At 43.9% G+C, this 18,643-nt stretch overlaps 1 protein-coding gene across 1 annotated transcript in view; it reads left to right on the forward strand.

Annotated features, from left to right (window-relative positions):
- The window catches only part of LOC106601396 (E3 ubiquitin-protein ligase SMURF2), a 50,971-nt gene that overhangs the window by 7,719 nt on the left and 24,609 nt on the right, over positions 1–18,643 (forward strand). Inside the window, exons 2-3 of the mRNA XM_045715198.1 lie at positions 15,804–15,842; positions 17,440–17,548. Of these exons, the coding sequence (XP_045571154.1) occupies positions 15,804–15,842; positions 17,440–17,548 (148 nt within the window). The remainder of the gene's footprint in view (positions 1–15,803; positions 15,843–17,439; positions 17,549–18,643) is intronic.

Genomic DNA, 18,643 nt, shown 5'->3' on the forward strand with positions numbered 1-18,643 from the left:
ATATTTTTAAACCTGCATATTTAGTTAATATTGCCTGCTAACATGAATTTGTGTCACTTCTCTAGCATTCCGTGCAAGCAGTCAGGGTATATACAGCAGTTTGGGCCGCCTGGCTCATTGCGCACTGTGTGAAGGCCATTTATTCCTAACAAAGGCCGTAATTAATTTGCCAGAATTGTACATAATTATGACATAACATTAAAGGTTGTGCAATGTAACAGGAATATTTAGACTTAGGGATGCCACCCGTTAGATAAAATACGGAACAGTTCCGTGTTTCACTGAAATAATAAAAGTTTCGTTTTTCGAAATGATAGTTTCTGGATTCGACCATATTAATGACCAAAGGCTCGTATTTCTGTGTGTTATTATGTTATAATTAAGTCTATGATTTGATATTTGATAGAGCAGTCTGACTGAGCGATGGTAGGCAGCAGCAGGCTTGTAAGCATTCATTCAAACAGCACTTTCGTGTGTTTTGCCAGCAGCTCTTCGCAATGCTTCAAGCATTGCGCTGTTTATGACTTCAAGCCTGTCAACTCCCAAGATTAGGCTGGTGTAACCAATGTGAAATGGCTAGCTAGTTAGCGGGTGCGCGCTAATAGCATTTCAAACGTCACCCGCTCTGAGACTTGGAGTAGTTGTTCCCCTTGCTCTACATGGGTAACGCTTCTTCGAGGGTGGCTGTTGTCGATGTGTTCCTGGTTCGAGCCCAGGTAGGAGCGAGGAGAGGGACGGAAGCTATACTGTTACACTGGCAATACTAAAGTGCCTATAAGAACATCCAATAGTCAAGGGTATATGAAATACAAATTGTATATAGAGAAATAGTTCTATAATTCCTATAATGACTACAACCTAAAACTTCTAACCTGGGAATATTGAAGACTCATGTTAAAAGGAACCACCAGCTTTCATATGTTCTCATGTTCTGAGCAAGGCACTTAAACATTAGCTTTTTTACATGGCACATATTGCACTTTTACTTTCTTCTCCAACACTTTGTTTTTGCATTATTTAAACCAAATTAAACATGTTTCATTATTTATTTGAGGCTAAATTGATAGTATTTATGTATTATATTAAGTTAAAATAAGTGTTCATTCAGTATTGTTGTAATTGTCATTATTACAAATAAATAAAGAAAATAAAAAATCGACCGATCAACCGGTATCGGCTTTTTTGGTCCTCCAATAATCGGTATCGGCGTTGAAAAATGATAATCGGCCGACCTCTAACCCATACTTCTCTAACCTTGAGCAGATATGGGTCTCTAAGTCACCAGTGTTATGGGATGCTTGGTGTGAAAACCACAAGGGGCTCACAGCTGACACAAAGCATCTGTCTGTACCCAGCCTGCCGTTGAGCCCTTGGTCCTCTGAGGAGATAGATCACGAGATGTTTATATTCACACCAGATCACATTTCAAATGGCATTTCCACTAAAGTTGAACAAATATACCAAGGCTTCCTGTAAATGATTTTTGCATGTGAGCGAAGAGGATGACTCTTTTAAAATGTCTATTTCTGAAGACTGTCATGTCCGGTAGTTGGCTAGTTAGAAAGTCACCAAACATTATGCCCCTTCTCCTTTTTAAATAGAATTACACTTCATTCAGCAAGTATTGTTTGCTGTTTGACTGGCTTAAGGACGGCCAGGTATCCTTCTTTTAAAATGGCTGCATACACGGTCCCAGTTAACGCTGTTATTACAAGGACTACTCTCAACATGATTACACAGCCTTCAACTCATTCCATAGTCCTAGAGTTATAGGGACTCTCCAGAATGAGGTCGGTAACCTTATCCTTGTAGAAAGAAGAGGGAGTCTTTTTAACTCGGTGCCTTGTTTGCTAGATTGACCCAGTTATTGTGTAACTGTCTGCTTAATAAGTTGTGGCTTGCTAGGTGGAAAATCATTATGAAAGTACCTTCCCCATCCAGGACCGCTCCATTAAAACAATCGCTACAATGGCCCGATGATTCATTGTGGTTTAGCTGGATCAGAGGCCGCAGACACTCCAGCCAGTCAAGTCTAGAGTATGAGGTCAAGGTTTCAATGTGCATTATAAGTGAGATGGGATGTGTAATTACAGCCCTGGTCTGACTCATCAGGGGAGGGGCCACAGGTGACTGAAGTGTAATGCACTAGGCTACATCTTACGCCCCAAAAAGTTCAAGGCTTTTAAACGTGGCTGTCATATAAGTGGCCATAACCCTTCTCTAAGCGAGAGCAAGAAATAAGATCTCAAAGTTTTAGCCGTGTCTCCTTATTAACCCCATCTCCCTGCACACTAATCAGAGCTGCCCAGACTTGGAATGATCTCATTATAGCAGCATGGCACAACTCTGCCCACGTCCCTCAATTGCTAAAGCTGGTACAGACATGACACAATGGTGCTAAAGCTGGGACAGACATGACACAATGGTGCGTAGACACGTGTTACACACTTCAAAACACCCAGTAAAAGCTGTTTATGGTAGACACCTGCACATTATGCCATTTGCTCATGGTTTTTAATCATGGAGCTCAATGTCTGTCAGCAGCACATACAGTGAGCTCACAAAGTATTGGGACAGTGACATTTTTGTTGTTTTGACTCTGACTCTCCAACACTTTGTATTTGAAATGATACAATGACTGTGAGGTTAAAGTGCAGACTGTCAGCTTTAATTTGAGGGTATTTTCATTCATATCAAGTGAACCATTTAGAGATTACAGCACTTTTTGTACATTTTAAGGGACAGAAAGTATTGGGACAAATTCACTTATATTAAAGTGGTCAAAAAAGTAAGTATTTGGTCCCATATTCATTGCACACAATGACTACATCAACCTTGTGACTCTACAAATTTGTTGGAGTCATTTGCTGTTTGTTTTGGTTGTGTTTCAGATTATTTTGTGCCTAATATAAATGTATGGTAAATAATGTATTGTGTCATTTTGGAGTCACTTTTATTCTAAATAAGAATGTTTCTAAACACTTACATTAATATGGATGATACAGTGATTACTAGGGATGCGCCGATATTTTTTTCCAATACCGATATCCAATATTTTCCTTGCCAAAAAAACCCGATAACGAAATTTTTTAATTTTAGCAGCCTTTAAGCATTCTAGTATAGTTACACACACACACACACGGACGCAGCGGTCTAAGGCACTGCATCTCAGTGCAAGAGGCGTCACTACAGTCCCTTGTTCAAATCCAGGCTGTATGACATCCAGCTGTGATTGGGAGTCTCATTGGGCGGCGTACAATTGGCCCAGCGTCGTCCGGGTTTGGCCGGGGTAGGCCATCATTTGTAAATAAAAATTTGTTCTTAACTGACTTGCCTAGTTAAATAAAGGTTACACACACACACACACACACACACACACTGACCAATAAGTTATTTTGTTGGCATTTACATATGTCCCCATGACCAGAAAAAAAAAAACGATTTCTTTCACTTACTTGCTGTTTCGTTTTGTTGTTCATTTGTTCAGTCTTTTCATTCTCAACCAGGATTTCATCATACATGTCAAGCAGTGAAGTTTCAGCTCTGTCTGTCCGTAGCCTCTCTTCCTCGGTGCGCACTGTCACTGTGTCCATTTCCATCTTGTCCAGCTGTGTATGTAACATTTCATGTAAACCCTCTTCTGTGTAGCGCTGTATTTTATACGTATGCACGTCAGATTTTGCACATTGGCATTAAACTAGACATCGGGCCGATGTTGGCATTTTTAGCTAATATCGTTCTATTCCGATATGCTCACTGATATAATGTGCATTCCTAATGATTACGGATAATCCAGAATGAATTGTGAGTAATGATGAGTGAGAACGTTAGACGCACAAATATCATACCCCCCAAAAATAACTAACCTCCCCAGTTATTGTAATGGTGAGAGGTTAACATGACTTAGGGGTATGATATTTGTGTGTCTAACTTTCTCACTCATCACTATTCATAATATGTTCAGGATTATCCATAGTCATGGTAGGATCCACATTATTCTTACTTTCAATACAAGTGATTCCAAAATGACACAATACATTATTTAGCATTCATTTCTGTTGGTGAAAGAATTATCTGAAACTCAACCAAAACAAACCGCAAATGCATCCGACAAATGTGTAGAGTCCCAAGCTTTATGTAGTCATTGTGTGCTATGAATATGGGACCAAATACTTATCTTTTTACTGTTTTAATACACAAGTGAATACTTTTGGTCCCCTAAAATGTGGGGACTGTGTACGTCATTTCTCAACAGTTCACCCAATATGGATGAAAATACCCTCAAATGAAAGCTGACAGTCTGCACCTCAGTCATTGTATCATTTCAAATCCATTGTGCTGGAGTACAGGCCAAAACAACAAAGAATGCGTCACTATCCCAATACTTTTGGAGTTCACTGTACCTAATGTTGACAATCAAGGATGACTGGGTCCCCCAAGAATGCATATAAACAGATACACATGTTGTGTGAATAGCCTACGTGTGTGTGTGTGTGTGTGTGTGTGTGTGTGTGTGTGTGTGTGTGTGTGTGTGTGTGTGTGTGTGTGTGTGGACTACATTGTCTCTTTTACTTTGAAAACATGTAATTATGCCCAAATCATTGGCGATACATAGGGCCTAAGTTACCCTCTTGTTGTGTCTTTACCTATAGGCTTTCAAGGTTAAGGGATGGAGCACATTCATTGTATTACGTTGCTGTTCAGGTGAAAAGAAGAATCAGAGTCTACTCGAGGCAGTGTGATGGTTGGCATGGCCCAAATCGTGGCTTACTCATGATGTAACCCTCCTCTCAAACAGAGTTGTGAAATCATTTTATGAAACAAACTCACAGGGAGGAAAATGAAGGGAGCAGCAGTATTTCTCTGCTCCGGGCCGTGGCGGACCTCCATGTCTGTTAAACAGGTTAGTAATATCCCTCTCTCCTCTGTGGCTCTACCCCGGCCTCTCCTCCATTAGTCTACATCAGAAAGTGCAGAGGAGCCAAAGAGCTTTAGAGAGCCATGCAGCCACTCTAAACTGCCCAGTCCCAGCCAACAGTGGTGCAAGCTGGCAGAAGCTGAGTGCTCACTGTTTTGACTCCTCACTAAGCATCAGTGCTGTGGAAGACTTTACTCAACTGGATGACTTCCTCTCAGGCACATTGTATCACACAGTGGAAAAAACACATGTAGGCCTACTTACGCAGGGGTACCAAAAATACAGCAAAAAACATAGGGATGAGTTCCTTCTTTTTGGTTCTAAAAATAGTTGGTGTTGACTCCTTATGCAATTACACAAGGCCTCATGGAGGAAAGGGTGATGTAAGATGGATGACATGTTCTCACACCAAGAATGTCGTCAGCCCATCTGTTTGCATGGTCAGACAGGTTTAGCAGTGAAGGTTGCTTTACTGACTCTGTGTGACTCTTGTCTCTCCCGAGTGGCGCAGCGGTCTAAGGCACTGCATCTCAGTGCAAGAGGCGTCACTACAGTCCCTGGTTCGAATCCAGGCTGTATTACATCTGGCCGTGATAGGGAGTCCCATAGGGTGGCACTAAATTAGCCCAGCGTCGTCTGGGTTTGGCCGGAGTAGGCCGTCATTGTAAATAATAATTTGTCCTTATCTGACTTGCCTAGTTAAATAAAGGTGAAATATATTTTTTAAATAGCACTTCCCTCATTGTCTTCATCAGGAGAATGGTTCAGTTTGGCAACAATGAATGCCACCTTCCCCCTGGTAGACATTCTCTACAGTCCAACCAGACATCATGTCACCTGACTGTACAGGTTCTTAGTTTGAGCTCATCAGAACATGTCGTCACTTTTCAACACTGGTGTGTTAAGTCTGATAATGAGAGGTTTCTTGGACCATCTCTGATGATTTACATTTGTTTTTTATCTTTTTTTGTATGTGCAACATTTTGAGTCCTCTGTAATTCCAACATGCATGTCATTTTACAGTGACTGTGTGCCAGATGTGCCAGATGTCAGCTCCACTGTCCATCAGTTTGTAATAGTAGTTCTGGGGATCCTATTCAGCTGTATTTATTTTGTGGCCGTAATGTACATCACAGCAGGGTTTCTCCCACCTTCCTCTCCATTCCCTAGTTGTTGCAGGCTCAACGCTGACCTTTTTTATAAGGAGCACGTGTGAAAAATGTAGGCACACGCAAAGAAATTTAGGAGCACAATGACAAATATTTGAGATATTAAAGCTAGAATCCTTCATTTATCTAGGCGCGCCTAAATAAAACAATTCCGGTTTCACAGCTAAATATTTAAGTGCATATGTGAGTGAAATGATCACACTGTAGAACCCTGTGTTGAGAAGACTTCTCCACTTCTAGAGTGTGGGAGATGAAGCATGTCTTTGAATGCTCCCATGATTTTGAGCCTAGTGGAAATATTTTTTCTTAATAGCCTGCTCTGTTTTCCTTATGATCTGAAGTGACAGGTGAGATGATGAGATCTTGGTGGTGGTTTTTTTCACACATCTAATTTTAAAGCTTTGGAAGTTCCAGCTCTGTTTACAGGCGTTAGGAGATTTTCCTGGCAGCCTCTTCCCTGATCACTCAGCTCCTACCTAGACTCTTAATATCAGCGTTTATTTGCTCAGCAGAAGTCTTATCAGATTAGCATATTTACATAAGTGGATTTCCTAAAATGTAAAAGTTCCCTTAGGTGGATATTTACATTTTCTACCAGTCCATTGGCCCAACCATATTTCCACACTTGCGCTCTGAAGAGTTGAGTTTGATGAAATTCTACTCTGCACTCCCCCACTAACCCCCACTCTGCCCAACTAGGCTACATTCAGGTCTACAGTTAAGTGGTGTGGCAAGGTCTTTAAAAAACAACCCACTTTTGTCCGGAGCAGAGCTAAGTGCACACATAGAGAGGAGAGTCCTGCCCAGCGGCAAACCTACTGGACTGTCCCACTAAGCAGGGCTTTCTGGAGCGTGTGGCACGCTCATGTTAGCACAGCAAGCCCAGGCAGACATACCATGACACACAACACATAGGCCATATAAATGACCTACCCTCATTTAATGTCTACAACTACCCTATAGAATGTCCATGAGGACTTTATTGTACTGTCTCGATTCCCATTGAACCCTTTTATGTGTGTGTGAGTCATGTTGTCCTGTCACTGTTCCTCTGTGGAGAGGCAATGGAAGCCCCAGCCCAGATAAGACTCACATTCTCTTGGAATGAGAGCCTAGACAGGCCCGGATTTGAGAACCCACCAGCGCCTAATGGGCTGGCTGGAAGCAGAGGGATATTCGCCCTCAAGAGTGGGGAAACCAGGAGATGGATCAGGCTGCAGGAGGAAGCGGATTGGTGATTACAGATTAGGACCCGGTCCACCTCCAACACTTGTTGATCCGAACTCTCTCCCTCTCCTTCCTTCCACCTTTCTTCTCATTTTTTTTTAAGGCGCAGTGAAGGGAGGAGTGGTTGGGGGGAAAGGAAGCCTTTTGTTTACAGAAGAACAGTGCTGTGAATGAGAGCGCTCAGTCCTGGAGTCAAAACAGGGCTATGGACAGGCAGGCAGGCAGGCAGGCAGGCAGGCAGGCAGGCAGGCAGGCAGGCAGGCAGGCAGGCAGGCAGGCAGGCAGGCAGGGGATGGGCGGAGGAGGGCTTTCCAGGGAGATGTCAGACTGTCTGGTGGATTGGGTCAGGGCACTGGACTAGGGGAACCAGGTGGAGGGGAAGGGTGGTGCAGGGGTTAGCAGCAGCAGCACTATTGTTTTGGGTCACACAATTATGATTTCACACTGAAAGAGGTTGATTTTGACATGTCCCTCTTTTTCTTTTGTTAAATTCCAGACCTGATTTTGACTTTGGACATGCTGGTAATGGTGGGTTTTTATAAGGCAGTTCTCTTTTCCCACACCCCCACTTCCTCCTCCTCCACAGGCACTCCAGTGTGATGGTTAACCACAGAGCTGTACACCAGGGCAGCACTGTGAATCCCCCTTTTTCCCCACAGCATCCATTTCCCATGTTCCATCCCACTGGGTTATAATTCGAGTGGTAGAGTTTGAGTGTGTGTTTGAGAGAGAGAGCGGGAGATGTGTGGGATCCAGCTGAAGTGCCTCCATTTTGTTTTGGCTAGTGATTGTTTGCTCATTCAGTGTGTCATGTGACCTCTCCCTCCCCAGGTGGCCTGAGTGGCGGGGTGCATTGAGTCCCTGGACACTGCGTCTCTTTGTGTCCAGCCCTGGGAGAGACTCACCCACTTCTCTTTCTCCATAGGTGGAACTTTAACTTTACCCCCAAGCTCTCTGCCTGCCTCTAACCTATCTGTTCATTGATTTTGACCGAGAAGGCCAGGAGGTTGTGGTGTTTGCCTAGTTTGGGCTGTGATTTGGAAACCTATGATGTGACTAATAACCCACTGACTGACTGTCAGACACAAGGAGGATACACAACTCCTCTGCTTCCTATGCTGGAATGCCGGGTTATGTTCCAGTTTAGTCATTAGATATGTTCCAAGTGTTTGTTCCTGTCGGTGCCAATGACTCAAGGCTTGTAGGAGGACATTAAGTGATACCACATCTTTAACAGGATATTAAGAGATGAGGCTTCATGGGTCATAAGAGGGAAGTGTGTGTGGGTGGGTTTCTGAATATGTGTCCAGCTGCAGCTTCAAATTCCTCTCCAGCTGTTTGGTTGTGGGCCATTTAGATAAGAATGTGAAGTAAATGTAGAATGTGTTAGCCTAAAAGGCTTTTGTCATTTATCAGAGTTGCATGTGATCCCAGTTCCCTATGAAGGCTGTGTGGACAGCCTGGTGATGGAGGGAAGGGCGCGCGGCGTGGTTATCATTAGCATTCAAGCTGTGATATACAGCAGCTACACTCATCATTACTCACTTTGTCACCCCCACAGATACCTTAGTTGACTGATGTTGCAGCGCCGCGCCTGGTACAAGGCTGACACCATTGAATAACTGTACACTACAAGTCTACTCTGTCCACCCTGTCATATCCACACTCAACTCATTCCACTGCTATACAACAATTAGGAATGCCTCTGAGCCCACCTCTATTATAGTGTTTGTTTGTTTGTGTGTGGTATTCTTCTCCATTACTGTATTCATAGTTTTAAATGTCAACACTCATTAGCCTACTCCTCTCCCGTTGTGAGCAGCTCAATTGTGCTGTCCTTCCTCCCTGTCAGTCACACTGCAGTTGTTGGGTCTTTGAGCTGCCGGCAGCGCGACCAGAATGAGAAACACAGACACACAGAGAGACCCTTCTCTCAGCCTTGACTCGATACCGCCGTCGCTATGGTGACTGAGGATTTAAGATGCGCCGAGATGCAGAGGGTTACGTGATGTTTTTCCGGAGTGTTTAGTAGGGGCAGACAGGGTGAGAAATGTTTGGAAAATGAGTTTTGCACCAGGGGTGGATTTTGGACAAGGCTGATATTTTTCCTTCCGCATAGTCATGGCTAGAAGGGAAACTGCTTTTGCCAAATGAACGTCAAAAGTAGAAAAGTTTTCCTAACCTTAACCTAATTCTCCTAACCTGCTATGTTAATACTCCTAACCTGCTGCATAAGTTCTAACCTTTTGTGTAAGTTCTCCTAACCTGTTACGAAAAATATGACAAAAGCTGTATCCCATCTAGTCAAAACCCTGCAACATGGGTAATAAGGTGGAATTGGTTAGAATTGTCACTTTTTGTACCAATTTTGACTCTCCAGCTAGCTCCCTCTCAATCAAACTCCTCACCCTTATTCACTTTGGCAAATACATTACTCGGTTGTGCAAAACATCGCAACTCCTTGAGAACAGCATTTTGTTAAAAGTGGACATGGGAAATAAATTATGTGATTCTAACTAACCAAAATAATGTTTTCTACATTTTTTTCCCCAGGATTGTGAGTGTTGCGCTTTTTGTGTCTGTTTGTGCAAGTGCCCATAATGTTGCATTCTCTATATTTACGTGTGTCAAATCAAATCAAATTTAATTGGTCACATGATGTAATTGCTGGTGTAGCGAAATGCTTGAAGTGTGTGTGTGTGTGTGGCCATGTTTATGTGCCTGGATGGAGAGAGCTATATATTTGTCAGTGTGTGAGTATGAGAAAGTGCGCCCGGCGTGACCAATAAAAATAGATTTACGATGCCGCCCTGTAGGTGCAAGCTGGCCGGTTTCCTTTTCTTAGGGAAGGCTCCTGTCATCAGGACAGACTTCCTATAAACCCATACATTTGAAGAATTCTGTGTGCTGGCAGGAAATGGGGACAATCATTTAACTTTATGTCATTAAACAAAGCTATCGTGACAGAAAGTAGATTAAATGGGGGTGTTCCGTAGGTTGGATCATATGGCCAATATATTTCTGTCAGCGATATGGTGTTTGCTATGTTTCTTCAGTTGCTTATGGACCGTTTAATGCAATATTCTGTGTTGGTGAGATGGGATGTGCAACCATTCTCTTTCTCCAGGATGGTTCTCTGACTGTCCCCCACAGTTCTCTTCCTTGTTCAACATTCAGATCCTCCATCAGTTATTTTCTATTTAGAAACTACTTGTAAATACACTATCTCACCAAAAGTATGTGGACACCCCTTCAAATTGTGGATTCTGCTGTTTCAGCCACACCGTTGCTGACAGGTGTACAAAATCAAGCACACAGCCGTGCAATCTCCATCGAACCACATTGGCAGTAGAATGGCCCGTACTGAAGAGCTCAGTGACTTTCAGTTAATCAAATTTCTACCCTGCTAGAGCTGCCTCGGTCAACTGTAAGGGCTGTTATTGTGAAGTGAAAACGTCTAGGAGCAACAATGGCTCAGCCGTGAAGTGGTAGGCCACACAAGCTCACAGAACGGGACTGCCGAGTGCTGAAGCGCGGAGCATGTAAAAATAATCTGTCCTTAGTTGCACCACTCACTACATAGTTCCAAACTGCCTCTGGAAGCAACTTCAGCACCAGAACTGTTCATCTGGAGCTTCATGAAATGGGTTTCCATGGCTGTGCAGCCGCACACAAGCCTAAGGTCACCATGCACAATGCCAAGCGTCGGCTGGAATGGTGTAAAGCTTGCCGCCGTTAGACTCTGGAGCAGTGGAAATGCGTTCTCTGGAGTGATGAATCACATTTCACCATCTGGGAGTCCAACGAATGAATCTGGGTTTGGTGGATGCCAGGAGAACGTTACATGCCCCAATGCATAGTGCCAACTGTAAAATTTGGTGGAGGAGGAATAATGGTTTGGGGCTGTTTTTCATGGTTCGTGCTAGGCCCCTTAGTTCCAGTCTAGGGAAAGCTTAACCCTACACCATACCATGACATTCTAGACGATTCTGTGCTTCCAACTTTGTGGCAACAGTTTGGGGAAGGCCCTTTCCTGTTTCAGCATGACAATGCCTCTGTGCACAAAGCGAGGTCCATATTGAAATGGTTTATCGAGATCGGTGTGGAAGAACTTGACTGGTCTGCTCAAAACCCTGACCTCAACCCCATCAAACACTTTTGGGATGAATTGGAATGCCGACTGCAAGCCAGACCTAATCGCCCAACATTAGTGTCCGACCTCACTAATGCGCTTGTGGCTGAATGGAAGCAATTCCCCGCAGCAATGTTCCAACAACTAGTGGAAAGCCTTCCCAGAAGAGTGGAAGCTGTTATGGCAGCAAAGGTGGGACCAACTCCATATTAATGCCCATGATTTTGGAATGAGATTTTCGATGAACACGTGTCCACATACTCTTGGTCATGTAGTGTATGTAACACCATGAGAAGTATTAAACAACCATCATCGGAGAAACATTTAAGAGCATGGCTGTTTGACATTCAGATTTACACACAAGAGGCAAGTGCTCAGCTACCATGGGAAAGAGCCCTTGAGAAATCACTAACAAACCAAAATGTGGCCAGAAGGAGTGACAGTGAGGTACAAACCAAGGGTCCCATAACCCTTTGTGTTCATGTAAGATTCAATAACTCACTGAACCCTCTCCCTGTAAAAGTATAAAGCAGAGCCGAGCAATTCAGCCCTCCGTCCCGTAAGGGGTGACACCCCTGAAGAGTGGACCGGGACACTGTGTACCGTCTAGCAGGTCCATCTCCGGGCTCCTACTGCAGTCAGTCTGTCCATCCATCCAAGGGGGAAGCCTGCTGAGCCGCTGGCATAGAGCCCGATCTGACCACGGCGTTCCCTTTCCTGGGGTCAACCAGTGCTCACATTATTTGGAACCCGCCATGTTTAGCCACGGTAAGTTCATTTAGCTGCCCTTCTCCGGGGAAACCCATCAGACAGTCAGGGCTGGACTCACGGAAATATGTGTACATCATTATAGTTTACATCCAGTCTTCACTCTCTGGTTTACTACGTGATCAGTCAGACTATCTGCTCAATACCTGCATAACATTGACCTGCCTATCCTACCACTTATATTGGTGGTTAGGTTATATATTGACTGAAGGAGAGGCAGTTGGCCCATGGTGTCTGAGTTTACGCTTGTCTGTATGTAATGTAGGTCCCTAGAAAATCTGTTATTTTTTGGCCTGATTCCGTATTCTCAGTTAAGTTTTTCAAGGTTTCTGTTTTCCCCTGTTTCTTTTCAGGTTTTTACTCTCAAAATCAAACTTTTTTTTAAAATAGAAAAACAACTAAATTGGATGTTGTAAGTCCACAACAATGCTTAAACCACATCAGGAGACCACTTGAGGTCAGTGACATCTTTTATAAATGTAGATTTTGGGGTGTAGCACATAGCAAGAGGCTATTATTTAGTGTTATTTTTGTGGTGTATGATGGTAGAATTTGCAAAACAAATGTTTTATTTTATTTATTTCACCTTTATTTAACCAGGTAGGCCAGTTGAGAACAAGTTCTCATTTACAACTGCAACCTGGCCAAGATAAAGCAAAGCAGTGCGACACAAACAACAGCACAGAGTTACACATGGAATAAATACCCACTAGATTGATGCAAATAATCCATTTAAGCATAGGTTACTTTGTAGTTAACATTTAATTGAGAAGGTTTTTTGGAAAGCCTTTCCATCTACCAGAAGACTTTTCATTAGCATCATCGCTAACGACTACACAAAGTGGTAGACGTGCTCACTGTGCATACACAGATACACAGTATTCTCGTTAACTCTTCAGAAAGTTGCAGGAAATACATATCACTGATATATTCTGTTCATGTGTTATGTATGATAAACTTGCTCAAATTAATGAATTTTCAATACATTTAGTTGATTCCCTACTAAGTTCAATAAAACAATTTATATGGTTGAATTCTGTTTTAATGTCTGGATACTGTGATTCCATCCCCGTTCTCCTCGTGGCAGATTTTATAGGGCCCTAGTAATGAGAACTCCTCTCATGTTCTGATGGTTGGCTTACGTTGGATGATGATTGCTGCCCGGTGCTCCATTCATGTGCTGCAGTCTATCTCATCATTGGCTTCTCTGCTGCCATTGTCTGGTTATCTCTGTAATTTCAGTGGTTTTGTCTTGGGTCCGCTGTGCTCGGCTGTAATTCGGCCTGTTCTATATTTTACATGTATAAGTGTAGTGTTGTTTTCCTGCTGTATTGATGGCTAGGTTTAATGTATGCTTACAGAAGGCCCGTTGGTTTTCATGTCCCGGTCAGAGGGACATTACTGCAAGTTCTGGTGTTCTGTGACGTGTCATTTCTCTACCACAGTCAGACAGACCTATTGTGTCACCGCCTCCTCTCTCTTCCCTCTTCCTCTCTCCCAGTTTACATGACTCACCATTGCCCTTTCTCACTGGGACTCCCTGTAACGTTTTAACTGTTCATGTCCATGTCCTGTACCTTTGCTCCGCTGCTGCTGTGAAAATACAGAAAATGACCAGCTTTGAGAGTGAATTTCTTTTGCTTTAATCATCTATTTTTGAGAAACGCACTATGTAGCTAGTTTTCAGGACCCAGCGTATGTCGTTCTGCCCGTATTTGGATGTAAAAGAAGCAAGACCTGAATAGTGATATCACAGAGTGTTGTTACCTGATTCTTACAACCCCTCACCCCCTCACAGCACCCCACACCCCGACATTCTCTCTCTCTCACTACTCTCTGCCTGTAAATAATGAATTAGATCACTGGAGCTAGAGCGGGTGTGCAGAGCGAGGTGTTGTGGACCCTTTCAGGGGCCTGTGGTATGTGTGATGACTGGCATACAGTGTGTGTGTGATACTGACTGAGAGAGAGAGATGCATACCAGATGTTTGAGTAATGAGGTGGGTTTCACTGGAACGGAACACATTCCCAGGGATGTTTGCTGGAAGAAATTCTTCCTCGTCTGTCGAGCATGTTCTCCCTTCCCATCCCCCAAGAGGGTTTAGATTCGGTTAAGACCTATTTTTCTCCATCTTAATGATGTAATCTTCATTAAACCCAGAAACCCTTTGTGTGTGCTGAGTGTATCAGTAAACACCATGTGTAGATGTTTGTGTTTCACACTGCGGTCTGTGATTTGTGTGTTTAATTCAGTCCATGGCACTTTTAAATGGTGTTCTGTTCCCTCTCATACGTTGTTTCAGCTCAGACCTAAATTGATTTAGGAGTCAGGTTATGTTTCACATGCAGTGTAAGCACTGTGGTTCTCCCTGTGTTTAGCTGTGGGTGGGTGGGGAGGGGCAGATGAATAGCGGTGGTTGTAGATTCAATGGCTTAGGCTGCTGTCTGCCCCTATGGGCCTGCCTTTGTTTATTTGTTTTAGCAAAGTAAAGTCTGAACACACCTGCATGTGAGCGGGTCTCTGTAGAGAGAAGACACACAAACGGCCTCGGAGCCCGCCAGACATGATACAGATTTCATCTCTCAAAGATCTGAAATCGACACACATGGCAAATATGGACGGCTGTCGCACCGCAGCTGGCGTCTATGGGGGTGGTATTGAACGGCGGTGGTAGTGAGCATAGTGGGTGGATTTTGATCAGTGGGATGTGACCGGGATGGCCCAAAAAATACATAGACCAAATACACAAAGGTAATTGAAGTACAATAGAAAGGCCATTCTTGCCTGTGTCTGTACTGAAGCGGACCAGAGGGACTGGGTTTTGGCCATGGCTGAGTAAGTGACTGAGTGTGTGTCGGTGGCTCCAGACACCCAGGTGGCCGTTCATCCAGGCCCAGTGGAAGGTGTTTAAGTGGCTCTGCCTCTTGCCTCAGCAGCCCCTTCATGGTTCTCACTGGGGACCTGTCCAATCTACTGCTCTGCTGCTGCAGGCTGGCTGCTGTGGGGAAGAATATGCCCCTCCCTTTTAATAGTTCATATTGAATTCATGTGCGAATGCCCTATGATTCAGCATGTCGCCAACAAGTGCCCATATGCACTATCGTCAAGTTACTTTCTCGGTTGAGTTGCTGTTAATCAACTACCATAGCTATAAAGCATGTTGATGTTGGTCTATGTTCTGGAGCAGAACAGGAGAGTTCCTCATGTCATTGAGTCATCACCTGGTTGTCAGCTTATGATCAGTACACACACTCAAATGTAGAGATATAGGGTCTGGCACAATCCAGTCTGGCTAAAGATATATGTTCATGTGTTTTCTCTATCACCTGAAAGTCACATTACTTGTCTTACATTACACATTATAGAAGAAATGCTCTTGCTGCTTATGTAATGTAGCCAAGGCTATCCATATCCAAGATGGAGCGCTTTTCGATTCAGTTCCCTGAGCAGCAGTGTATGACTTCAGCCCTGCACAAACCTCTCCCTTGGCAGTGATGTAACCACACGATCACAACAGCCTGTCAGTGTGTAATATGTGTCTATCTGCAACGATTAAAAATAACACCTCATTCTCCTCTTCTCTTTCAGTCCTCTGCGCCAAAAACCTGGTGAAGAAAGATTTCTTTCGTAAGTAACCCAGTGAAAGCTGTGTTTCTGATCCTCGACTCCATGTTAAATGGCTTTATAGTTTCATAGTCAGGGGGCTTGAGGGCTTTGATGTCTGCAGTGTGAGATATGTATCCCCCGTGAGAAATGTGAAATGTGGGTCAGTTTGAGCTGATAAAAGAGGGCCTGCTGCCAGCTGCTAGAGTTCCCTACCAGCAGAACGCCATGCTAACACACTTAACCAACCACTACACTACACCAGCAAAGAGGAAAGGGTTAGTAGCCTGTAATGTTACTACTGATATGTTTGTGGGGAGAATGATGAACTCACCACGTCACAATGATGTAGCTTATTATCAATATTAGCCAATAAAACTACTAATACAACTAGGACTATATTATTCCCTTTGTTTCATTCACATTTCATGCATTGAGTCACACAGGTCTGAAATATCTCTTAAGGATCGGACCCTTTTTTTCAATTTTCGCCTAAAATGACATACCCAAATCTAACTGCCTGTAGCACAGGACCTGAAGCAAGGATATGCATATTCTTGATACCATTTGAATGGAGACACTTTGAAGTTTGTGTAAATGTGATATTAATGTAGGAGAATATAACACATTAGATCTGGTAAAAGATAATACAAAGGAAAAAAACACGTTTTTTTTTCTTCCTTGAAAAGGGTCACAATGTATTTTTCCAGGTTAGGCGCAATTTCAGTATATATGCAAATTTTCCGATTGATCCAGTGAACCATTGCATTTCTGTTCAAAATGTTGTATTAAGTCTGCCCAAATGTGGTTAATTGGGGCAATTCTGTAAAGGTTAAGTATGGGATATCAATAAAACGTTTATACCGTCATTTAAAGCTAGTCCATTTCAGAGTGAAACAGCACAGCATTTCAGTGTGTGCTAGGTGTACATAGTGGCCCCAGTGTTTGGATGTGTTTGGGTCAGGCTGTCATGGAGAGTGAGTGTGTTAAGGTCCCTCACTCAGGTGGTTTCTCTGGTGCCCATTCCTCCCATTCCAGCACTCAGGGGCTGAGTAAACACTCACTCAGTCAGGGCCTGGGTGGAGAGAACTCTGCCTTGTGTGGCAGCAAGGCAGGCTTGTCTCTGTGGGATAGTGTGTTTATGTATACGGAGAGATGTATTTCTAAGTGCAGTTTTGTTTTGTTTGTGTGGGCCTGCATGGCATATGTGTGTGTGCGTGTCCGTGAGCTTGTGTGTCCACCACACCCAGGCTATGTGCAGGTAAATGTCATCCAACAGGTCCCTCAGGTCTGTCTATTAGTGTCAATGTCATTTCCACCAGTATCTCTAGATATCTGTCACTCGGCTCAGGTTCAGTCACACTATCAGATTCACACATCAGCCATTCCTAGACTGTCATAGAATGTTATTCATCAAAAGTAGTTTTCTTCAAATGACCTCTTTTCCCCCTTTCAGAAACCAGATAGTCTCACTTCCATCTGCATAATGAAATCATCAAATAATGATGGAGTGATGCCTGTAACATTTTCTCCTAGTACAGCCTGTCCTTGGCCAGGCCAGTGTGCTGATGGTGTGTGTGTATGTGTGTGTGTGTATGTGTGTGTGTGTGTTCCCCTGTAGGCCTCCCTGATCCCTTTGCCAAAGTGGTGGTGGACGGCTCAGGACAGTGTCACTCCACAGACACCGTGAAGAACACCCTCGACCCCAAGTGGAACCAGCACTACGACCTGTGAGTCCCCTCATCACTCAGCTAACATAATGGATAGCGCAGAGCATGGCTTGACATACCATCCATATAGAAGCAGCTGTGACTAGATGTGAAACCGTGTATCTAACAGAAACCTTACCTTAACCTGCTGATTTAGTAATGAACCAGCATTCTGCTGAACTGCGGCCCCTCTCTATAACTATCACCAGTGCCCTCTATGCTATATCTACACCAGTGGAGGCTGCTGAGGGGAGGACAACGCATAATAATGGCTGGAACAGCGTGACTGGAATGGCATCAAACACATGGAAACCATGCGTTTGATGTATTTGATACCATTCCACCATTCCGCTCCAGCCATTACCATGAGCCCGTCCTCCCCAATGAAGGCGCCACCAACCTCCTGTGATCTACGCATTCCCTCACCCAACTCCAATGTGCCAAGTGGACATCGGGGATGTGTCAGACATTGACTCTGCCGGATCTGAATGCCTTACAATAAGCTGGGTTTATGTCTGTCCTCTCACTTATCTGTAGGCCAGCAATGACAACTCCACTGGGGTAGTTAACGTGAAAAAGAAAAACATTTAAATTGAACCGTGGGGAGGGAAACTCATCTCAGAAGCCATTTACCTTTTGGACAGAGATATGTGCATATCTTGTTGCACCCGTGTCGCTTTTCCCAAAGACTGCTTGTCTTGTGAAAACAACCTGGGAAAAGAGTGGGGGAGTGAAAGTTTCCAGTATTTGCCCAGTGTTTATCCAGCCGTCACGCGTAGCTAACAGAAAGAGGAAGCACATGTCTCCGTTTGTTTGGTTGCTCAGGATACCAGACCCTCTCCCAACATGGCTGTTTAATTAGCTGTTCATGTCCCGTTTGACAGGAGGGAAACACAGCCCTCAGTCAGTCAGTCAGTCAGTCAGTCCCACTGTGGAGGAGAGAGAGTGCAGGACACGGTGATGGATGGGAGGACATCAACCTGTGTGCTCCCAAGACGGAGCCAAACGCACGCACACACAACTCTCCACTTTTTATTTTTCAACTGGAACCTGCCTGTGTTTCTTCCTGTTAATGACTATGTTAAACCTTTAGGTGCCCTCCCTCTGTGTGTCAGG

The sequence above is a fragment of the Salmo salar genome, chromosome ssa03 (genome assembly GCF_905237065.1).
Source record: "Salmo salar chromosome ssa03, Ssal_v3.1, whole genome shotgun sequence".
Lineage (NCBI taxonomy): Eukaryota > Metazoa > Chordata > Actinopteri > Salmoniformes > Salmonidae > Salmo > Salmo salar.